Source organism: Salvelinus alpinus, chromosome 6 (assembly GCF_045679555.1).
Source record: "Salvelinus alpinus chromosome 6, SLU_Salpinus.1, whole genome shotgun sequence".
Lineage (NCBI taxonomy): Eukaryota > Metazoa > Chordata > Actinopteri > Salmoniformes > Salmonidae > Salvelinus > Salvelinus alpinus.
In genome coordinates, this window is record NC_092091.1 from 94,088,990 (window position 1) to 94,114,136 (window position 25,147).

The window sequence follows — 25,147 nt, forward strand, 5'->3', positions numbered from 1 at the left end:
AAGGTACATCATACCACAGCACCCAACATAACTGACCATCCACCTTGCTGACCCTCCTAGAAGGTACATCATACCACAGCACCCAACATAACTGACCATCCACCTTGCTGACCCTCCTAGAAGGTACATCATACCACAGCACCCACCATAACTGACCATCCACCATACTGACCCTCCTAGAAGGTACATCATACCACAGCACCCACCATAACTGACCATCCACCATACTGACCCTCCTAGAAGGTACATCATACCACAGCACCCAACATAACTGACCATCCACCTTGCTGACCCTCCTAGAAGGTACATCATACCACAGCACCCACCATAACTGACCATCCACCTTGCTGACCCTCCTAGAAGGTACATCATACCACAGCACCCACCATAACTGACCATCCACCTTGCTGACCCTCCTAGAAGGTACATCATACCACAGCACCCACCATAACTGACCATCCACCTTGCTGACCCTCCTAGAAGGTACATCATACCACAGCACCCAACATAACTGACCATCCACCTTGCTGACCCTCCTAGAAGGTACATCATACCACAGCACCCACCATAACTGACCATCCACCATACTGACCCTCCTATAAGGTACAACTTGCCATAGTACCCAACATAACTGACCCTCCTAGAAGGTACAACTTGCCATAGTACAAGGTTCTGACAGATGGGTGTGGCAGTGAACACAGCCAAGAAACACATCAGACCACACCCCCAAGCCAACTCACGTTTGACTTCTGTCATGGCCTCCGGCAAGAGGAGCGTGACCAAAAAAACGGGTTTCCACTAGTTACCACAGCCACAAAGTAAGAATTGTATTTATCGTACAAATTCATGAAAACTTAGCTTTTTGGTCTTAATTTAAGGTTAGTAGTGTGGTTAAGTTTAAAATATAACAGACAGACATTGCGTTCAATAATTAACAAGAACCTAAAATACAAAACAAAATAAAAACAGAGGAATTAATTATGACAGCGTAAAGAGAACGAGACAATGACACTTATTCAGAAAATAATTCGTTATAATATTGGACCTTAGACAAACGTTTCTTACTATTTAGCAATTTCAGAGACTCGATTAAAAAACATAAAGTCTATCAAAAACACTTTAACGCAGCGGCGTTGACGTTACTATTTCTCTCCATACGACAGAAAAACGTGTGACGCTTGCGGAAGTGCAAGCCCCGTCCAGTCCATTGACCAATTAGAGTTCGTTAAATCACTTGTCTCCGCCTCTCGTTTTGTCCGTTCTCACTGAACACGGAAGTGAACCTGGGACTCACTTTTCTTTTTATCGAGATATTTTTTTTTATTAATGTGCGAGTACAACTCAACAGTCATAAACACAGACGCTTTGTTGCTGGAAACAACGGGAACAAAGGGACAATATGGAGAATGTATTATCCTCGACTGGTGACAGTAAACTGGACCAAGCCATCAACCAGTGGTTGAAGTTTGACAAGGTAAGTTGTCAAGAGGGGGTAAAATTATAACTAGTTTACTAACAACAACTCAAATGTTTTTTAACTTTTGGTTTCGGCCCAAGTCACAAGTTCGCTAACTGACGTTAACTGTTATAGTACACAGCTAAACAATAAGTTAACAAGCGGATACAGTAAATGAAACGTTATTTATCCGGTATACACTCACTACTGTAAGTCTCTCTGGATAATACCGTCTGCTAAATGACTAAAATGTATTTGAACAATGTTTTGTTCAATTTCTGTTGTCAGCTAGCTAGCTAACTAAGTTAGCCTTGGTTTTCTAGCAATGTACATCCCTTTTTCACTTAAGATACATCGCTGACACAGTAAAGTTATTTATTTATGAAACAATAGCCAGCTAACGTCATTAGTTTAAATACAAAGTAGGACATTTTCTAGGAAGACTAGCTAGTGACCATGATTGAAGACTGGTGTCTTCCAAGAACAGGATGTATCGACTATTGTCAGCTACATTGTATTTTGCTACATGTTTACATAGACAGACTCTCTAATGACTCATTCGCCATGTACTTGCCTACGCCCGTTATATTTGGCAACATACAGTAGCAGGAAGAAGCAGGGTAGTATTGCTGGAGCAACTAGCCCCCAATTACGAGGAGCTACTGTAGCTAGCTGGGCATTGTAATCTGTTTTAAACGGAGACGGGACGCCACCAATCAAGCAGAAATGGGAGAAGTACATGTGATTTAATTATCCTCTTAACATAACGTTACCCCCTAATAAGTCTCCGGCATGTGGCTGGGAATGAGATGGGATGGACAGTGATGTGTGTGTACATTACTATCATGAGTTTGCCTCACATGGCTTCACTTTCCCTCTCCCCTTCTTCCCCTCCTCACCCCTCTCCCTTCTTCCCCTCCTCACCCCTCTCCCTTCTTCCCCTCCTCACCCCTCTCCCCTCTTCCCCTCCCTCACCCCTCTCCCCTCTTCTTCTCCCTCACCCCTCTTCCCCTCCTCACCCCTCTCCCTTCTTCCCCTCACCCCTCTCCCCTCTTCCCCTCCTCACCCCTCTCCCCTCTTCCCCTCCTCACCCCTCTCCCCTCTTCCCCTCCCTCACCCCTCTTCCCCTCCCTCACCCCTCTCCTCTTCTTCCCCTCCCTCACCCCTCTCCCTTCTTCCCCTCCCTCACCCCTCTTCCCCTCCCTCTCCCCCTCCCTCACCCTTCAAAGAGGGGGCTATGGAGGATCTGCAGAGATGATTCTGTACACACACACACACTCCAGGGATTGACATTAATGTCTGAAAAGCACTCGCTCATTGGTGAAATCAGGAGTTTTGTTGATGTTGATTGATTGCCGCCCGAAGAAGATTGTGATCACCTGTAAAATGTAAAATAGCTGTTTTCACCTTCACACAGGGGAGGAACAAGAAACACCAGCTTACTGGGATTCAATGCATTTCGGTTGTTATCAGTAAAAAACAATCATCCCAATGGGCCAAGCTCAACTGGTGTGACACCGGGCAATAGGGCAACCCTGCCCTCTCCCTCAACCTTCAAAGAGGAGGCTCTGGAGGACGATCCTGTTCACCTGTAACCCTCCTCTCCCCTCCTGTAGAACCCCCAGACAGTGGCGTTGGTGCAGGGCCTGGTGAAGGAGGGGGGGGGGGGGGGGGATCCTGTTCACCTGTAACCCTCCTCTCCCCTCCTGTAGAACCCCCAGACAGTGGTGTTGGTGCAGGGCCTGGTGAAGGAGGGGGGGGGATCCTGTTCACCTGTAACCCTCCTCTCCCCTCCTGTAGAACCCCCAGACAGTGGTGTTGGTGCAGTGCCTGGTGAAGGAGGGGGAGGAGGATCCTGTAACCCTCCTCTCCCCTCCTGTAGAACCCCCAGACAGTGGCGTTGGTGCAGTGCCTGGTGAAGGAGGGGGAGGAGGATCCTGTAACCCTCCTCTCCCCTCCTGTAGAACCCCCAGACAGTGGCGTTGGTGCAGGGCCTGGTGAAGGGGGGGATCCTGTTCACCTGTAACCCTCCTCTCCCCTCCTGTAGAACCCCCAGACAGTGGCGTTGGTGCAGGGCCTGGTGAAGGAGGGGGAGGAGGATCCTGTACACCTGTAACCCTCCTCTCCCCTCCTGTAGAACCCCCAGACAGTGGCGTTGGTGCAGGGCCTGGTGAAGGAGAGGGCGGTTGGGGAGCTGCGGAGGTGTTTTGGCTCTAGGATGGAGTTTGGGACGGCTGGCCTCAGAGCTGCCATGGGACCAGGGATCTCCTGTATGAACGACCTCACCATCATACAGACCACACAGGTATGACCTACGACCTCACCATCATACAGATCACACAGGTATGACCTACGACCTCACCATCATACAGACCACACAGGTATGACCTACGACCTCCCCATCATACAGACCACACAGGTATGACCTACGACCTCCCCATCATACAGACCACACAGGTATGACCTACGACCTCCCCGTCATTCAGACCACACAGGTATGACCTACGACCTCACCGTCATACAGACCACACAGGTATGACCTACGACCTCACCATCATACAGACCACACAGGTATGACCTACGACCTCCCCATCATACAGACCACACAGGTATGACCTACGACCTCGTCATCATACAGACCACACAGGTATGACCTACGACCTCGTCATCATACAGACCACACAGGTATGACCTACGACCTCACCATCATACAGACCACACAGGTATGACCTACGACCTCACCATCATACAGACCACACATGTATGACCTACGACCTCACCATCATACAGACCACACAGGTATGACCTACGACCTCGTCATCATTCAGACCACACAGGTATGACCTACGACCTCACCATCATACAGACCACAGGTGTGACCTACGACCTCACCATCATACAGACCACACAGGTATGACCTACGACCTCACCATCATACAGACCACAGGTGTGACCTACGACCTCCCCATCATACAGACCACACAGGTATGACCTACGACCTCACCATCATACAGACCACACAGGTATGACCTACGACCTCACCATCATACAGACCACACAGGTATGACCTACGACCTCCCCATCATACAGACCACACAGGTATGACCTACGACCTCACCATCATACAGACCACACAGGTATGACCTACGACCTCACCATCATACAGACCACACAGGTATGACCTACGACCTCATCATTATACAGACCACACAGGTATGACCTACGACCTCACCATCATACAGACCACACAGGTATGACCTACGACCTCATCATTATACAGACCACACAGGTATGACCTACGACCTCACCATCATACAGACCACACAGGTATGACCTACGACCTCACCATCATACAGACCACACATGTATGACCTACGACCTCACCATCATACAGACCACACAGGTATGACCTACGACCTCGTCATCATTCAGACCACACAGGTATGACCTACGACCTCACCATCATACAGACCACAGGTGTGACCTACGACCTCACCATCATACAGACCACACAGGTATGACCTACGACCTCACCATCATACAGACCACAGGTGTGACCTACGACCTCCCCATCATACAGACCACAGGTATGACCTACGACCTCCCCATCATACAGACCACAGGTGTGACCTACGACCTCACCATCATACAGACCACAGGTATGACCTACGACCTCCCCATCATACAGACCACAGGTATGACCTACGACCTCCCCATCATACAGACCACAGGTGTGACCTACGACCTCCCCATCATACAGACCACAGGTATGACCTACGACCTCCCCATCATACAGACCACAGGTGTGACCTACGACCTCACCATCATACAGACCACAGGTGTGACCTACGACCTCCCCATCATACAGACCACAGGTATGACCTACGACCTCCCCATCATACAGACCACAGGTGTGACCTACGACCTCACCATCATACAGACCACAGGTATGACCTACGACCTCCCCATCATACAGACCACAGGTATGACCTACGACCTCCCCATCATACAGACCACAGGTATGACCTACGACCTCCCCATCATACAGACCACAGGTGTGACCTACGACCTCCCCATCATACAGACCACAGGTATGACCTACGACCTCCCCATCATACAGACCACAGGTGTGACCTACGACCTCCCCATCATACAGACCACAGGTATGACCTACGACCTCACCATCATACAGACCACAGGTGTGACCTACGACCTCCCCATCATACACACACACTGGTCATTGGCTCCTCCTGATTATGTGATGTCAATGATTTTTTAAAATGTTTCTCTCTGTCTGTTTCTGTCTCTCTCCTCTCTCCTCTCCTCTCTCTCCCTCCCCCTCTCCTCTCTCTCCCTCCCTCTCTCCTCTCTCTCCTCCCTCTTTCTCCTCTCCCTCCCCCCTCTCCTCTCTCCCTCCCCCTCCCCTCTCTCTCCCTCCCCCCTTTCCTCTCTCTCTCCTCTCTCCTCTCCTCTCTCTCTCTCCTCCCCCTCTCTCCTCCCAGGGGTTCTGTAAGTATCTGGAGCACTGTTTCGGGGAGGGTCTGAAGGAGAGGGGGGTGGTGGTAGGGTTCGATGCCCGTGCCCACCCTCCCAGTGGAGGCAGCAGTAAACGTTTTGCCAGCCTGGCAGCCGCCGTGTTCGTCAGCCGAGGAGTCCCTGTCCACCTGTTCTGTGACATCACACCCACACCCTTCGTGGTACGCCTGTTTATATAATAACACGCCTGTTTATATAATAACACGCCTGTTTATATAATAACACGCCTGTTTATATAATAACACGCCCCTGTTTATATAATAACACGCCCCTGTTTATATAATAACACGCCCCTGTTTATATAATAACACGCCCTGTTTATATAATAACACGCCCCTGTTTATATAATAACACGCCCTGTTTATATAATAACACGCCCTGTTTATATAATAACACGCCCCTGTTTATATAATAACACGCCCCTGTTTATATAATAACACGCCCCCTGTTTATATAATAACGCCCCTGTTTATATAATAACACGCCCCTGTTTATATAATAACACGCCCCTGTTTATATAATAACACGCCCCTGTTTATATAATAACACGCCCCTGTTTATATAATAACACGCGTCTGTTTATATAATAACACGCCCCTGTTTATATAATAACACGCCCTGTTTATATAATAACACGCCCCTGTTTATATAATAACACGCCCCTGTTTATATAATAACACGCCCCTGTTTATATAATAACACGCCCCTGTTTATATAATAACACGCCCCTGTTTATATAATAACACGCCCCTGTTTATATAATAACACGCCCCTGTTTATATAATAACACGCCCCTGTTTATATAATAACACGCCCTGTTTATATAATAACACGCCCTGTTTATATAATAACACGCCCTGTTTATATAATAACACGCCCCTGTTTATATAATAACACGCCCCTGTTTATATAATAACACGCCCCTGTTTATATAATAACACGCCCCTGTTTATATAATAACACGCCCCTGTTTATATAATAACACGCCCCTGTTTATATAATAACACGCCCCTGTTTATATAATAACACGCCCCTGTTTATATAATAACACGCCCCTGTTTATATAATAACGCCCCTGTTTATATAATAACACGCCCCTGTTTATATAATAACACGCCCCTGTTTATATAATAACACGCCCCTGTTTATATAATAACACGCCCCTGTTTATATAATAACACGCCTCTGTTTATATAATAACACGCCTCTGTTTATATAATAACACGCCCTGTTTATATAATAACACGCCCTGTTTATATAATAACACGCCCCTGTTTATATAATAACACGCCCCTGTTTATATAATAACACGCCCCTGTTTATATAATAACACGCCCCTGTTTATATAATAACACGCCCCTGTTTATATAATAACGCCCCTGTTTATATAATAACACGCCCCTGTTTATATAATAACACGCCCCTGTTTATATAATAACACGCCCTGTTTATATAATAACACGCCCTGTTTATATAATAACACGCCCCTGTTTATATAATAACACGCCCCTGTTTATATAATAACACGCCCCTGTTTATATAATAACACGCCCCTGTTTATATAATAACACGCCCCTGTTTATATAATAACACGCGTCTGTTTATATAATAACACGCGTCTGTTTATATAATAACACGCGTCTGTTTATATAATAACACGCCCTGTTTATATAATAACACGCCCCTGTTTATATAATAACACGCCCCTGTTTATATAATAACACGCCCCTGTTTATATAATAACACGCCCCTGTTTATATAATAACACGCGTCTGTTTATATAATAACACGCCCCTGTTTATATAATAACACGCCCCTGTTTATATAATAACACGCCTCTGTTTATATAATAACACGCCCCTGTTTATATAATAACACGCCCCTGTTTATATAATAACACGCCCCTGTTTATATAATAACGCCCCTGTTTATATAATAACACGCATCTGTTTATATAATAACACGCCCCTGTTTATATAATAACACGCCCCTGTTTATATAATAACACGCCCCTGTTTATATAATAACACGCCCCTGTTTATATAATAACACGCCCCTGTTTATATAATAACACGCCCCTGTTTATATAATAACACGCCCCTGTTTATATAATAACACGCCCCTGTTTATATAATAACACGCCCCTGTTTATATAATAACACGCCCCTGTTTATATAATAACACGCCCCTGTTTATATAATAACACGCCCCTGTTTATATAATAACACGCCCCTGTTTATATAATAACACGCCCCTGTTTATATAATAACACGCGTCTGTTTATATAATAACACGCCCCTGTTTATATAATAACACACCCCTGTTTATATAATAACACACCCCTGTTTATATAATAACACGCCCCTGTTTATATAATAACACGCCCCTGTTTATATAACAACACGCCCCTGTTTATATAATAACACGCCCTGTTTATATAATAACACGCGTCTGTTTATATAACAACACGCCCCTGTTTATATAATAACACGCCCCCGTTTATATAATAACACGCCCCCGTTTATATAATAACACGCCCCCGTTTATATAATAACACGCCCCCGTTTATATAATAACACGCCCTGTTTATATAATAACACGCGTCTGTTTATATAACAACACGCCCCCGTTTATATAATAACACGCCCCCGTTTATATAATAACACGCCCCCGTTTATATAATAACACGCCCCCGTTTATATAATAACACGCCCCCGTTTATATAATAACACGCCCTGTTTATATAATAACACGCGTCTGTTTATATAACAACACGCCCCCGTTTATATAATAACACGCCCCCGTTTATATAATAACACGCCCCTGTTTATATAACAACACGCCCCTGTTTATATAATAACACGCCCCTGTTTAAATAATAACACGCCCCTGTTTATATAATAACACGCCCCTGTTTATATAATAACACGCCCTGTTTATATAACAACACGCCCCTGTTTATATAATAACACGCCCTGTTTATATAATAACACGCCCCTGTTTATATAATAACACGCCCCTGTTTATATAATAACACGCCCTGTTTATATAATAACACGCCCCTGTTTATATAATAACACGCCCCTGTTTATATAATAACACGCGTCTGTTTATATAATAACACGCGTCTGTTTATATAACAACACGCCCTGTTTATATAATAACACGCCCCTGTTTATATAATAACACGCGTCTGTTTATATAATAACACGCCCCTGTTTATATAATAACACGCCCCTGTTTATATAATAACACGCCCCTGTTTATATAATAACACGCCCCTGTTTATATAATAACACGCCCCTGTTTATATAATAACACGCCCCTGTTTATATAATAACACGCCCCTGTTTATATAATAACGCCCGTTTATATAATAACACGCCCCTGTTTATATAATAACACGCCCCTGTTTATATAATAACACGCCCCTGTTTATATAATAACACGCCCCTGTTTATATAATAACACGCCCCTGTTTATATAATAACACGCCCCTGTTTATATAATAACGCCCGTTTATATAATAACACGCCCCTGTTTATATAATAACACGCCCCTGTTTATATAATAACACGCCCCTGTTTATATAATAACACGCCCCTGTTTATATAATAACACGCCCCTGTTTATATAATAACGCCCGTTTATATAATAACACGCCCCTGTTTATATAATAACACGCCCCTGTTTATATAATAACACGCCCCTGTTTATATAATAACATGCCCCTGTTTATATAATAACACGCCCCTGTTTATATAATAACACGCCCCTGTTTATATAATAACACGCCCCTGTTTATATAATAACACGCCCCTGTTTATATAATAACACGCCCCTGTTTATATAATAACACGCCCTGTTTATATAATAACACGCCCCTGTTTATATAATAACACGCCCCTGTTTATATAATAACACGCCCCTGTTTATATAATAACACGCCCCTGTTTATATAATAACACGCCCCTGTTTATATAATAACACGCCCCTGTTTATATAATAACACGCCCCTGTTTATATAATAACACGCCCCTGTTTATATAATAACACGCCCCTGTTTATATAATAACACGCCCCTTGTTTATATAATAACACGCCCCTGTTTATATAATAACACGCCCCTGTTTATATAATAACACGCCCCTGTTTATATAATAACACGCCCTGTTTATATAATAACACGCCCCTGTTTATATAATAACACTCCCCTGTTTATATAATAACACGCCCCTGTTTATATAATAACACGCCCCTGTTTATATAATAACACGCCCCTGTTTATATAATAACACGCCCCTGTTTATATAATAACACACCCTGTTTATATAATAACACGCCCCTGTCACGCCCCCAACCCCATGATACTCAGTAACCAAGTATCATGCCAATCCCATGATACTCAGTAACCAAGTATCATGCCAACCCCATGATGCTCAGTAACCAAGTATCATGCCAACCCCATGATACTCAGTAACCAAGTATCATGCCAACCCCATGATGCTCAGTAACCAAGTATCATGCCAACCCCATGATACTCAGTAACCAAGTATCATGCCAACCCCATGATGCTCAGTAACCAAGTATCATGCCAACCCCATGATACTCAGTAACCAAGTATAATGCCAGCCCCATGATACTCAGTAACCAAGTATCATGCCAACCCCATGATACTCAGTAACCAAGTATCATGCCAACCCCATGATACTCAGTAACCAAGTATCATGCCAACCCCATGATATCCAGTAACCAAGTATCATGCCAACCCCATGATACCCAGTAACCAAGTATCATGCCAACCCCATGATACTCAGTAACCAAGTATCATGCCAACCCCATGATGCTCAGTAACCAAGTATCATGCCAACCCCATGATATCCAGTAACCAAGTATCATGCCAACCCCATGATGCTCAGTAACCAAGTATCATGCCAACCCCATGATACTCAGTAACCAAGTATCATGCAACCCCATGATATCCAGTAACCAAGTATCATGCCAACCCCATGATATACAGTAACCAAGTATCATGCCAACCCCATGATGCTCAGTAACCAAGTATCATGCCAACCCCATCATACTCAGTAACCAAGTATCATGCCAACCCCATGATATACAGTAACCAAGTATCATGCCAACCCCATCATACTCAGTAACCAAGTATCATGCCAACCCCATAATATACAGTAACCAAGTATCATGCCAACCCCATGATATCCAGTAACCAAGTATCATGCCAACCCCATGATGCTCAGTAACCAAGTATCATGCCAACCCCATGATACTCAGTAACCAAGTATCATGCAACCCCATGATATCCAGTAACCAAGTATCATGCCAACCCCATGATATACAGTAACCAAGTATCATGCCAACCCCATGATGCTCAGTAACCAAGTATCATGCCAACCCCATCATACTCAGTAACCAAGTATCATGCCAACCCCATGATATACAGTAACCAAGTATCATGCCAACCCCATCATACTCAGTAACCAAGTATCATGCCAACCCCATAATATACAGTAACCAAGTATCATGCCAACCCCATCATACTCAGTAACCAAGTATCATGCCAACCCCATGATACTCAGTAACCAAGTATCATGCCAACCCCATCATACTCAGTAACCAAGTATCATGCCAACCCCATGATGCTCAGTAACCAAGTATCATGCCAACCCCATGATACTCAGTAACCAAGGGCAACGGCAGTGTAAGGGTCCAGATATAAGAACACACTGGCTTTTCACGCTTTTACCAGGCGGAGTCTTAAGTCGACCTTTCACCTGTCTCTGGAGAGTGTTTTTTTTGCATTTGTTACTTTGCTGTTTGCAGGGTAGAATAAACACACACACACACACGTGTCATGTGTGGCGTGTGTGTGTGTGTGTGTGTGTGTGTGTGTGTGTGTGTGTGTGTGTGTTAATAACGGTCTCTCTCTCCAGCCCTTCACTGTGTCTCATCTGGGTCTGTGTGCTGGCGTCATGGTAACCGCCTCCCACAACCCCAAACAGGACAACGGCTACAAGGTAACATTCATTATCTTATTGATCTCAGGTGTATTGGTCTGTTTTCTGTTGAGCAGTTTATAGATGTATTAGACCAGTGTAAAGTAGCCTCTCTCTCTCCCCCCTCCCCGTCTCTCTCTCTCCCCCCTCCCCGTCTCTCTCTCCCCCCCCCCGTCTCTCTCTCCCCCCCTCCCCGTCTCTCTCTCCCCCCCTCCCCGTCTCTCTCTCCCCCCCCCCCCGTCTCTCTCTCTCCCCCCTCCCCGTCTCTCTCTCCCCCCCCTCCCCGTCTCTCTCTCTCCCCCGTCTCTCTCTCTCCCCCCTCCCCCCCCCCTCCCCGTCTCTCTCTCCCCCCCTCCCCGTCTCTCTCTCTCCCCCCTCCCCGTCTCTCTCTCTCCCCCCTCCCCGTCTCTCTCTCTCCCCCCTCCCCGTCTCTCTCTCTCCCCCCTCCCCGTCTCTCTCTCTCCCCCCTCCCCGTCTCTCTCTCTCCCCTCCCCGTCTCTCTCTCTCCCCCCTCCCTGTCTCTCTCTCCCCCCTCCCTGTCTCTCTCTCTCCCCCTCCCCGTCTCTCTCCCCCTCCCCGTCTCTCCCTCCCCCTCCGTCTCTCTCTCTCTCTCCCCCGTCTCTCTCTCTCTCTCCCCCGTCTCTCTCTCTCTCTCTCTCTCTCTCTCCCCCCTCCCTCTCTCTCTCTCTCTCTCCCCCCTCCCTCCCTCTCTCTCTCTCCCCCCCTCCCTCCCTCCCTCTCTCTCTCTCCCCCTCCCTCCCTCTCTCTCTCTCCCCCCTCCCTCCCTCTCTCTCTCTCCCCCTCCCTCCCTCTCTCTCTCTCCCCCCTCCCTCCCTCTCTCTCTCTCTCTCTCCCCCTCCCTGTCTCTCTCTCTCTCCCCCTCCCTGTCTCTCTCTCTCTCCCCCTCCCTGTCTCTCTCTCTCTTCCCCTCCCTCTCTCTCTCCCCCTCCCTGTCTCTCTCTCTCCCCCTCCCTGTCTCTCTCTCTCTCCCTCCGTTTCTCTCTCTCTCTCCCCCTCCCTGTCTCTCTCTCTCTTCCCCCTCCCCGTCTCTCTCTCTCTTCCCCCTCCCCCTCCCTGTCTCTCTCTTCCCCTCCCCCTCCCTGTCCCTCTCTTCCCCCTCCCCGTCTCTCTCTCTCTCCCCCCTCCCCGTCTCTCTCTCTCCCCTCCCCGTCTCTCTCTCTCCCCCCTCCCCGTCTCTCTCTCTCCCCCCTCCCCGTCTCTCTCTCCCCCCTCCCCGTCTCTCTCTCCCCCCTCCCCGTCTCTCTCTCCCCCCTCCCCGTCTCTCTCTCCCCCCTCCCCGTCTCTCTCTCCCCCCTCCCCGTCTCTCTCTCCCCCCTCCCCGTCTCTCTCTCTCCCCTCCCCGTCTCTCTCTCTCCCCTCCCCCCGTCTCTCTCTCTCCCCTCCCCCCGTCTCTCTCTCTCCCCCTCCCCCCGTCTCTCTCTCTCCCCTCCCCGTCTCTCTCTCTCCCCCCTCCCCGTCTCTCTCTCTCCCCCCTCCCCGTCTCTCTCTCCCCCCTCCCCGTCTCTCTCTCCCCCCTCCCCGTCTCTCTCTCTCCCCCCTCCCCGTCTCTCTCTCTCCCCCTCCCCGTCTCTCTCTCTCCCCCCTCCCCGTCTCTCAGGTGTATTGGGAGAACGGTGCCCAGATCGTGCCACCCCATGATAAGGGCATCTCTGTAACCATCGAGGCGAACCTGGAGCCCTGGCCTGAGTCCTGGGACGTAACCTCTCTCTCTCACAACCCTCTGCTGAAGGACCCTTACCAAGACATCCACACAGAGTACTACCAGACCATCCAGCAGCACTGTCACCACAGGTAACACACCTCTACTACCTGACCATCCAGCAGCACTGTCACCACAGGTAACACACACACCTCTAACTCTCCCCGTCTCCCGTCTAACCCGTCTCCCCTCTAACCCCTCGTCTCCCCTCTAACCCCTCGTCTCCCCTCTAACCCCTCGTCTCTCCTCTAACCCCTCGTCTCCCCTCTAACCACATGTCTCCCCTCCTTTCAGGGACATCAACAAGAGTTCAGAGGTGAAGATCGTACACACCTCCGTGCACGGAGTCGGACACGCCTTCGTCCAATCAGCTTTCAAGGCCTTTGACCTCCGACCCCCGTACGCCGTAGAGGAGCAGAAAGACCCTGATCCCGAGTTCCCCACCGTCAAATACCCGAACCCTGAAGAGGGGAAGGGGGTCCTGGTGAGTAATATCAACCCTGAGGAAGGGGGTCCTGGTCAGTAATATCAACCCTGAGGAAGGGGGTCCTGGTCAGTAATATCAACCCTGAGGAAGGGAAGGGGGTCCTGGTCAGTAATATCAACCCTGAGGAAGGGGGTCCTGGTGAGTAATATCAACCCTGAGGAAGGGAGGGGGGTCCTGGTCAGTAATATCAACCCTGAGGAAGGGAAGGGGGTCCTGGTCAGTAATATCAACCCTGAAGAAGGGGGTCCTGGTGAGTAATATCAACCCTGAGGAAGGGAGGGGGGTCCTGGTCAGTAATATCAACCCTGAGGAAGGGAAGGGGGTCCTGGTCAGTAATATCAACCCTGAGGAAGGGAAGGGGGTCCTGGTCAGTAATATCAACCCTGAGGAAGGGAAGGGGGTCCTGGTCAGTAATATCAACCCTGAGGAAGGGAAGGGGGTCCTGGTCAGTAATATCAACCCTGAGGAAGGGAAGGGGGTCCTGGTCAGTAATATCAACCCTGAGGAGGGGAAGGGGGTCCTGGTCAGTAATATCAACCCTGAGGAAGGGGGGTCCTGGTCAGTAATATCAACCCTGAGGAAGGGAAGGGGGTCCTGGTGAGTAATATCAACCCTGAGGAAGGGAAGGGGGTCCTGGTCAGTAATATCAACCCTGAGGAGGGGAAGGGGGTCCTGGTCAGTAATATCAACCCTGAGGAGGGGGGTCCTGGTCAGTAATATCAACCCTGAGGAAGGGGGTCCTGGTCAGTAATATCAACCCTGAGGAAGGGGGTCCTGGTCAGTAATATCAACCCTGAGGAGGGGGGTCCTGGTCAGTAATATCAACCCTGAGGAGGGGAAGGGGGTCCTGGTCAGTAATATCAACCCTGAGGAGGGGAAGGGGGTCCTGGTCAGTAATATCAACCCTGAGGAAGGGAAGGGGGTCCTGGTCAGTAATATCAACCCTGAGGAAGGGAAGGGGGTCCTGGTCAGTAATATCAACCCTGAGGAAGGGAAGGGGGTCCTGGTCAGTAATATCAACCCTGAGGAAGGGAAGGGGGTCCTGGTCAGTAATATCAACCCTGAGGAAGGGAAGGGGGTCCTGGTCAGTAATATCAACCCTGAGGAAGGGAAGGGGGTCCTGGTCAGTAATATCAACCCTGAGGAAGGGAAGGGGGTCCTGGTCAGTAATATCAACCCTGAGGAAGGGAAGGGGGTCCTGGTCAGTAATATCAACCCTGAGGAAGGGAAGGGGGTCCTGGTCAGTAATATCAACCCTGAGGAAGGGAAGGGGGTCCTGGTCAGTAATATCAACCCTGAGGAGGGGAAGGGGGTCCTGGTGTGTGTGTGTGTTTTACCGGTGTGTGTGTGTTTTAACGGTGTGTGTGTGTGTGTGTTTTAACGGTGTGTGTGTGTGTGTGTTTTAACGGTGTGTGTGTGTGTGTGTGTTAACGGTGTGTGTGTGTGTGTGTGTTTTAACGGTGTGTGTGTGTGTGTGGTGTGTGTTTTTTTAACGGTGTGTGTGTGTGTCCGTCCTACAGACCCTGTCGTTTGCCCTGGCTGAGAGGGAGGGAGCTACTGTAGTTCTGGCCAACGACCCCGATGCTGACCGCCTGGCCGTCGCTGAGAAACAGAAGGGGTAGGGGCCTGTAGGGATCATGGGTAATGTGTTGGGGGTAGGAGCCTGTAGGGATCATGGGTAATGTGTTGGGGGCGTCGCTGAGAAACAGAAGGGGTAGGAGCCTGTAGGGATCATGGGTAATGTGTTGGGGGTAGGAGCCTGTAGGGATCATGGGTAATGTGTTGGGGGCGTTGCTGAGAAACAGAAGGGGTAGGAGCCTGTAGGGATCATGGGTAATGTGTTGGGGGTGTTGCTGAGAAACAGAAGGGGGGGGGGCCTGTAGGGATCATGGGTAATGTGTTGGGGGTGTCGCTGAGAAACAGAAGGGGTAGGAGCCTGTAGGGATCATGGGTAATGTGTTGGGGACGTTGCTGAGAAACAGAAGGGGGGGTAGGGGCCTGTAGGGATCATGGGTAATGTGTTGGGGGCGTCGCTGAGAAACACAAGGGGTAGGAGCCTGTAGGGATCATGGGTAATGTGTTGGGGGCGTTGCTGAGAAACAGAAGGGGTAGGAGCCTGTAGGGATCATGGGTAATGTGTTGGGGGTGTTGCTGAGAAACAGAAGGGGTAGGGGGAGGGGCCTGTAGGGATCATGGGTAATGTGTTGGGGGCGTTGCTGAGAAACAGAAGGGGTAGGAGCCTGTAGGGATCATGGGTAATGTGTTGGGGGCGTTGCTGAGAAACAGAAGGGGGGGGGGGGGGCCTGTAGGGATCATGGGTAATGTGTTGGGGACGTTGCTGAGAAACAGAAGGGGGGGTAGGGGCCTGTAGGGATCATGGGTAATGTGTTGGGGGCGTTGCTGAGAAACAGAAGGGGGGGTAGGAGCCTGTAGGGATCATGGGTAATGTGTTGGGGGCGTTGCTGAGAAACAGAAGGGGTAGGGGGGAGGGGCCTGTAGGCATCATGGGTATTGTGTTGGGGGCGTCGCTGAGAAACAGAAGGGGTAGGAGCCTGTAGGGATCATGGGTAATGTGTTGGGGGCGTTGCTGAGAAACAGAAGGGGGGGTAGGGGCCTGTAGGGATCATGGGTAATGTGTTGGGGGCGTTGCTGAGAAACAGAAGGGGGGGTAGGAGCCTGTAGGGATCATGGGTAATGTGTTGGGGGCGTTGCTGAGAAACAGAAGGGGTAGGGGGGAGGGGCCTGTAGGCATCATGGGTAATGTGTTGGGGGCGTTGCTGAGAAACAGAAGGGGTAGGAGCCTGTAGGGATCATGGGTAATGTGTTGGGGGCGTTGCTGAGAAACAGAAGGGGGGGGGGGGCCTGTAGGGATCATGGGTAATGTGTTGGGGGTGTCGCTGAGAAACAGAAGGGGTAGGAGCCTGTAGGGATCATGGGTAATGTGTTGGGGACGTTGCTGAGAAACAGAAGGGGGGGTAGGGGCCTGTAGGCATCATGGGTAATGTGTTGGGGGCGTTGCTGAGAAACAGAAGGGGTAGGAGCCTCTAGGCATCATGGGTAATGTGTTGGGGGCGTTGCTGAGAAACAGAAGGGGTAGGAGCCTCTAGGCATCATGGGTAATGTGTTGGGGGCGTTGCTGAGAAACAGAAGGGGTAGGAGCCTCTAGGCATCATGGGTAATGTGTTGGGGGCGTTGCTGAGAAACAGAAGGGGTAGGAGCCTCTAGGCATCATGGGTAATGTGTTGGGGGCGTTGCTGAGAAACAGAAGGGGTAGGGGCCTGTAGGGATCATGGGTAATGTGTTGGGGGTGTTGCTGAGAAACAGAAGGGGTAGGGGCCTGTAGGGATCATGGGTAATGTGTTGGGGGCGTTGCTGAGAAACAGAAGGGGTAGGGGCTGTAGGGATCATGGGTAATGTGTTGGGGGCGTTGCTGAGAAACAGAAGGGGTAGGGGCCTGTAGGGATCATGGGTAATGTGTTGGGGGCGTTGCTGAGAAACAGAAGGGGTAGGGGCCTGTAGGGATCATGGGTAATGTGTTGGGGGCGTTGCTGAGAAACAGAAGGGGTAGGGGCCTGTAGGGATCATGGGTAATGTGTTGGGGGCAGGAGCCTGTAGGGATCATGGGTAATGTGTTGGGGGCGTCGCTGAGAAACAGAAAGGGTAGGGGCCTGTAGGGATCATGGGTAATGTGTTGGGGCCGTCGCTGAGAAACAGAAGGGGTAGGGGCCTCTAGGCATCATGGGTAATGTGTTGGGGACGTTGCTGAGAAACAGAAGGGGTAGGGGCCTGTAGGGATCATGGGTAATGTGTTGGGGGCGTCGCTGAGAAACAGAAGGGGTAGGAGCCTGTAGGGATCATGGGTAATGTGTTGGGGCCTTCGCTGAGAAACAGAAGGGGTAGGGGCCTGTAGGGATCATGGGTAATGTGTTGGGGGTAGGAGCCTGTAGGGATCATGGGTAATGTGTTGGGGGCGTCACTGAGAAACAGAAGGGGGAGGGGCCTGTAGGGATCATGGGTAATGTGTTGGGGGCGTTGCTGAGAAACAGAAGGGGTAGGGGCCTGTAGGGATCATGGGTAATGTGTTGGGGGCGTCACTGAGAAACAGAAGGGGGAGGGGCCTGTAGGGATCATGGGTAATGTGTTGGGGGCGTTGCTGAGAAACAGAAGGGGTAGGAGCCTGTAGGGATCATGGGTAATGTGTTGGGGCCGTTGCTGAGAAACAGAAGGGGGGGTAGGGGCCTGTAGGGATCATGGGTAATGTGTTGGGGGCGTCACTGAGAAACAGAAGGGGGAGGGGCCTGTAGGGATCATGGGTAATGTGTTGGGGGCGTTGCTGAGAAACAGAAGGGGTAGGGGCCTGTAGGGATCATGGGTAATGTGTTGGGGGCGTCACTGAGAAACAGAAGGGGGAGGGGCCTGTAGGGATCATGGGTAATGTGTTGGGGGCGTTGCTGAGAAACAGAAGGGGGAGGGGCCTGTAGGCATCATGGGTAATGTGTTGGGGCCTGTAGGGATCATGGGTAATGTGTTGGGGCCGTCGCTGAGAAACAGAAGGGGTAGGGGCCTGTAGGGATCATGGGTAATGTGTTGGGGGCGTCGCTGAGAAACAGAAGGGGTAGGAGCCTGTAGGCATCATGGGTAATGTGTTGGGGCCGTCGCTGAGAAACAGAAGGGGTAGGAGCCTGTAGGGATCATGGGTAATGTGTTGGGGGCGTCGCTGAGAAACAGAAGGGGTGTATAACGTGTCTCTGTGTGTGTGTGTGTGTGTGTGTGTGTGTGTGTGTGTAGTGGTCAGTGGCGTGTGTTCAGTGGTAATGAGTTGGGGGCGTTGCTGGGTTGGTGGGTCTACCAGTGTTGGAAACGGACCAACCCAGACCAGTCTACCGTGAAGTCCGTCTACATGCTGGCCTCCACCGTGTCCTCTAAGATCCTTCGGGCCATCGCTCTCAAGGAGGGCTTCCACTTTGAGGTAAAACACACACAGATATACACACACAGATAAATATATATATATATACACACACACAGATAAATATATATATGCACACACACAGAGATATTTCACTAACACACACTTTTAATTTACCATCACACACTTATTCTCACACTTTATCTCACTCACAATGAACAGACCTCGTTTCAATATTCTGAAGTATTTAGTATCCACATCTCAGTACCACTAGTTTACATCTTTTATGAATGAATACAATGAATGTATGGATGATGTTGGTGATGAGGGCACTTCCTGACGATGACATCACATCCTGTGTGGACAGGAAACTCTGACGGGGTTCAAGTGGATGGGCAACAGAGCCAGAGAGCTGCTGGACCAGAAGAAGATAGTACTGTTCGCCTTCGAGGAGGCTATAGGTACACTATACTACACTACACTACACTACACACTACACTACACTACACTACACTACACTACACTACACACACACTACACACACACACACACACACACTACACTACACACACTGTACACAGTAATTGAGTTAAACTATACTGAACAAAAATAGAATTATAGTATCCAGACACGTCAAATCAAATCAAATGTATTTATAAAGCCCTTCTTACATCAGCTGATATCTCAAAGCACAGCCCCCCCACACCACTAGAGGGATACCTTCAACCACCAACTTACCATCCTGAGACAAGGCCGAGTATAGCCCACAAAGACTACAGAGGTCCCTGGTAACTCCCAGCCCTAATGGCTTGTCAGACTCCTGCCCCATGGGTGGTTCTGGCCCTATTTCCTGTTCCTGTAGGGAGACAGCTTGATGTACCAGGACACCCCCTGGACAGGACACTAGTCTATCTCCTGTTTCTGTAGTGAGACAGCTTGATGTACCAGTACACCCCCTGGACAGGACACTAGTCTATCTCCTGTTTCTGTAGTGAGACAGCTTGATGTACAGGACACCCCCTGGACAGGACACTAGTCTATCTCCTGTTTCTGTAGTGAGACAGCTTGATGTACAGGACACCCCCTGGACAGGACACTAGTCTATCTCCTGTTTCTGTAGTGAGACAGCTTGATGTACCAGGACACCCCCTGGACAGGACACTAGTCTATCTCCTGTTACTGTAGTGAGACAGCTTGATGTACAGGACACCCCCTGGACAGGACACTAGTCTATCTCCTGGTTCTGTAGTGAGACAGCTTGATGTACAGTACACCCCCTGGACAGGACACTAGTCTATCTCCTGTTTCTGTAGTGAGACAGCTTGATGTACAGGACACCCCCTGGACAGGATACTAGTCTATCTCCTGTTTCTGTAGTGAGACAGCTTGATGTACCAGGACACCCCCTGGACAGGACACTAGTCTATCTCCTGTTTCTGTAGTGAGACAGCTTGATGTACAGGACACCCCCTGGACAGGACACTAGTCTATCTCCTGTTTCTGAAGTGAGACAGCTTGATGTACAGGACACCCCCTGGACAGGACACTAGTCTATCTCCTGTTTCTGAAGTGAGACAGCTTGATGTACAGGACACCCCCTGGACAGGACACTAGTCTATCTCCTGTTTCTGAAGTGAGACAGCTTGATGTACAGGACACCCCCTGGACAGGACACTAGTCTATCTCCTGTTTCTGAAGTGAGACAGCTTGATGTACAGGACACCCCCTGGACAGGACACTATGCTGAGTGCCGAGACGCATCATCAGGTGCTATATTTTACAGTCTTCGGTATGTCTCAGCCGGGGATCGAACCCCAAAGCTTCCGATCTCAGGGCGGTAGATCGTAGCTGAGGCTCATAGACAGAGATCTCTATTGTTCTTCTTATTGAAGAGCTGGAGAGATCCAACTTCCTGGAGATGCATTCTGTAGTATCCTTCAAGGCTTCTTAGAGTTACGACTCATGAGACTTACGTACGGTTTAGTCTTCAATTGTAACTTAGATTTTACATTATCTTATGCACCTGGCTTAAACTACCTGAAGCTTTCTTAATCATAGTTAAATAGGCAGACATAGGAAATAGCTACGGATAGCGGGAAGCAAACCCCCGTCTTGAGTCAATACTGCCATCTATTGGTAAACATAAATATACCAGGTTACTACATTCCCCCCCTTTAAAGCTAATAACCCAATTTAATTCCTTTCTGAGCTATGCTATATTCTTATTTACATTTTTTCAAAAATGATCTCCTTTAAGATCTGAAAAAGTCTGGCGGACGTCTCTCTCTAATAGAGCGTCTCAGAGGTGGTGTAGCTGGTGCCACCAGATCTTCACCCCTTGATGGTGAAACAAAGTCCTTTTGTGGAGACTTCACAGGAGGAGGTCGTCCCGGACTGGTGCTCTCAGGAAGTTGAGCATTGTTGCTCTCAGGTGGTTTGTCCAACTGCAACTCTGGGGAACGTTCCAATGTCCTGTCCTGCTCGTTTAAGAATTGATCCAGATCTCCGGATGGAACTGGAATTCGAGCTCGGATCTGATCCACGTGTCTCCTTAGTCTTTGTCCACTTCCGATGATCACAGTATAAGATACTGGTCCTCAATGGTAGCTGGAATCCATTTAGGACCAAACCCATAGTTTCTTGTATAGACATCATCTCCAGTTGAGAAACTTCTGAGTTTGGCTCGGGTATCATGATTCCATTTTTGATTCCATTGCTTTTGTTGTATTTTAATTTTCAGGTCTGGTCTGATGAGATCCAAGGTTGACCTTAACCTCCTTGACATCAACATTTCTGCAGGTGACAACCCAGTCGTAGCTTGAGGAGTAATCCTGTAGCTAAACAAGAATCTTGACACCTTTGTTTCAATGCTGGGCCCTTGCATCTTCCTCATCCCCTCCTTCAAGGTCTGAACCGCACGTTCTGCTAATCCGTTTGAAGATGGGTGAAAAGGGGCCGACGTTACATGCTGAATTCCATTTTGTTTCATGAAACTTGTGAATTCAGTGCTTGTAAAACAAGTAGCATTGTCACTAACCAACATTTGAGGCAATCCCATAACACTGAAGCTTTGTCTCAACTTCTCAATCGTAGCGTACGATGTTGACGTGTTCATGGGGTAAACATCCATCCACTTTGAATGAGAATCAATCAGCACAAGGAACATTTTTCCTAGGAAAGGTCCAGCGTAGTCCACATGTAGTCGTGTCCATGGTTTTTCTGGCCATTCCCATGGATGTAATGGTGCGGTGGGTGGTGACTTCCTGTTACTCTGACAATCTTCACACCGGCTAACCTCATTTTCCACATCGTGGTCCATCTTTGGCCACCAGACATATGACCTCGCTAGGCCTTTCATTCTCGACATACCTGGATGCGACTGATGCAACAACTTCAGTAGCAACACCCGCCCTTGTGGTGGGATAACTACTCTTGAACCCCACAGAACACATCCATCTCGAACACTCAATGCCAAGCGGCGAGTGTAGTAAGGCATGATCTGAGGCTCTGTCACTGTAGGCCATCCTTTCAGGATAAATTCATGCACTTGTGATAACGTCACATCCTTTGAAGTCCATTGCCTGATTTGTGCTGTGTTCACTGGTGCATCATCCAACACGTCGATCATCAAAACCTGGTCATTTTCTTCTTCCTGAATGATGATTTCTGGAACGGGCAGCCGACTCAGAGCATCAGCATTCCCATGGTATCTACCTGGTTTGTAAATGATTCTGTACTCGTAGGCCCTGAACCACACATTCCAACGTTGAACTCTTGGAGAGACCATTTGTGGTACTGGCTTTTGTTCATGGAACAGCGAGATCAGAGGTTTATGATCCGTCACAATAGTGAATGTTCTCCCGTACAAGTACTTGTGGAATCTCTGTATTCCGAATATGACAGCCAGTCCTTCCTTGTCCAGCTGAGAGTACTTTTTCTCCGCTGGCGACAACGTTCTTGACATGAACCCGATAGGTTTCTCGGCACCATTCTCCATCCGGTGGGATAGCACCGCCCCCACACCATACGCTGAGGCATCACACGATAAGATAAGATCTCTGTCTGCTGAGTAGTGCACTAGCACTTCAGCTGATTGCAGTAACACCTTTGACCTTTCAAAAGCTTCTTCCTGTCTTTCTGACCATTTCCAGGCCACATCCTTCCTTAGCAGTTGATGTAGAGGAGCTAAGAGGGTAGAGAGGTTCGGGAGGAAGCGATTATAATAATTCAGTAAGCCTAGATAGGCTTTCAGCTCTGTAACGTTTGTCGGAGCTGGAGCTTCCACAACAGCCCTCACTTTAGCTTTGACAGTGTGTACCCCCTTGGCATCCACCTTGTGACCCAGGTACTGCACTTCATCAGCTAACAGTGTACACTTGCTCCTCTTCAGCCGGAGACCGGCGTCCTCCATCCTCCTCAAAACTTCACCTAAGTTTCTGAGATGTTCCTCCTTCGTGACTCCCGTGACAAGAATGTCGTCGAGGTAAACTGCTACCTTGGGTATCCCCTGCAGAATTCCCTCCATAGTTCTTTGGAAGATAGCTGGTGCAGAAGACACCCCGAAAGGTAAGTGTTTATAGGTAAACATCCCTCTGTGGGTGTTTATGGTCAGGTACTTCTGTGAAGCTTTATCCATTAGCACTTGCTGATATGCGTGACTCATGTCCAGCTTTGTAAACTGTTGCCCTCCGGTTAACGTTGAAAGCAAATCCTCCACTTTGGGTATTGGGTACTGCTCCAGAGAGGAAACTCTATTTACAGTCAGTTTATAGTCACCGCATAATCTGATTGAACCATCTGGTTTTAGTATGGGAACAACTGGTGCTGCCCACTCAGAAAACTTGACAGGTACAATTATATCCTCTGCTAAGAGTCTGTCAATTTCCACATCCACTTTAGGCTTCATGGCATATGGAACTGATCTTGGCCTATAGAATCTGGGAGTAACATCAGCAGCAACATGAATGGTAGCTTGGACCCCTTTTAATGTCCCTAGCTCTTCTTTGAAAACACACTCATGCTTTGAAAGCACCTGCTGTAGTGTCAATGTCTCTGTGGTGACATGTTTGATTTCATCCCAGTTCAATTTTATTTCCTCCAACCACCCTCTTCCTAGTAAGCTGGGGCCAGTACCTTCCACTACTAAGAGAGGCAGATTTTTCTTTTGTCCATGATATTCCACTTGAACATCAGCAACTCCAATCACAGTGATCTTCTCCCCTGTGTACGTTTTGAGTTTAATGGGGGTGTCTCTCAGTTTAGGCACTTCAACGGTTTTCCACTTCCTATAGAATTGGGACCTGTTCATCAGAGTGACACTACATCCGGTGTCTAGTTCAAACGGTACCTTCAATCCATTTATTCCCATTTCCACAATGAAAGGCTCCACCTTCTTCATATTCGCCCCCTGTACACTGTACATTGAGAATGCTTGCTCTGCGTCTGCGCACTCACTTTCACTTTCTCTCACTTGATTAGAGCGGTAGCTAGAGCGTCTGGAGGTATTCGGTTTTCTGTCCGTTCTCTTTTCTGCAGCCCGTGGCTTTTTTATATTGCGGCACGCCCTCGCAATGTGGCCTATTATCCCACAGGCATAACACTTTCCGTGTTTGAATTTACAGTCAAACGCTGCGTGTTTGCCTTTGCAACGATAACAGTCTCTATTGGCTGCTGCACCACGGCTTTCTGTTCTTTGAAATTCTACGCGCTCAGCGTTGCTCTCTTTTACTGTATGGCACGCAGTTGCGCCCCTTGCCTGCTAATCCAGTGCATTTCTATTTGCGGACTCCATGGCCTGGGCCAGTTTGAGTGCATTCTCAAACGTGAGATTAGGCTCTGATAACAATCGTATTTGTATCCTGTCATCATTAATCCCACACACCAGCCGATCGCGTAGCATTTGCGATCATGTATTCCCATAGTTACAGTCCAATGCTAGTTTTCTCAACTCAGCCACATATTCCCCCACTGATTCGATAGGTTCTCATGCGTGAATCAAACTTGAATCTTTGTACTATTTCACTGG

At 48.6% G+C, this 25,147-nt stretch overlaps 1 protein-coding gene across 3 annotated transcripts in view; it reads left to right on the forward strand.

Moving 5' to 3' along the window:
- The first annotated feature begins 1,254 nt into the window (after positions 1-1,254).
- pgm2 (phosphoglucomutase 2) overlaps positions 1,255-25,147 on the forward strand; it is a 33,583-nt gene continuing 9,690 nt past the window's right edge. For all 3 annotated transcript variants that reach the window (XR_011675804.1, XR_011675805.1, XM_071408380.1), the window contains exons 1-9: positions 1,255-1,474; positions 3,594-3,761; positions 5,959-6,153; positions 11,944-12,027; positions 13,625-13,818; positions 14,021-14,210; positions 15,734-15,831; positions 19,002-19,182; positions 19,490-19,583. Coding sequence is in view for 1 of the 3 variants with exons in the window: in XM_071408380.1 (XP_071264481.1) it covers positions 1,400-1,474; positions 3,594-3,761; positions 5,959-6,153; positions 11,944-12,027; positions 13,625-13,818; positions 14,021-14,210; positions 15,734-15,831; positions 19,002-19,182; positions 19,490-19,583 (1,279 nt within the window). In the remaining 2 variants the exon portion in view is untranslated. The remainder of the gene's footprint in view (positions 1,475-3,593; positions 3,762-5,958; positions 6,154-11,943; positions 12,028-13,624; positions 13,819-14,020; positions 14,211-15,733; positions 15,832-19,001; positions 19,183-19,489; positions 19,584-25,147) is intronic.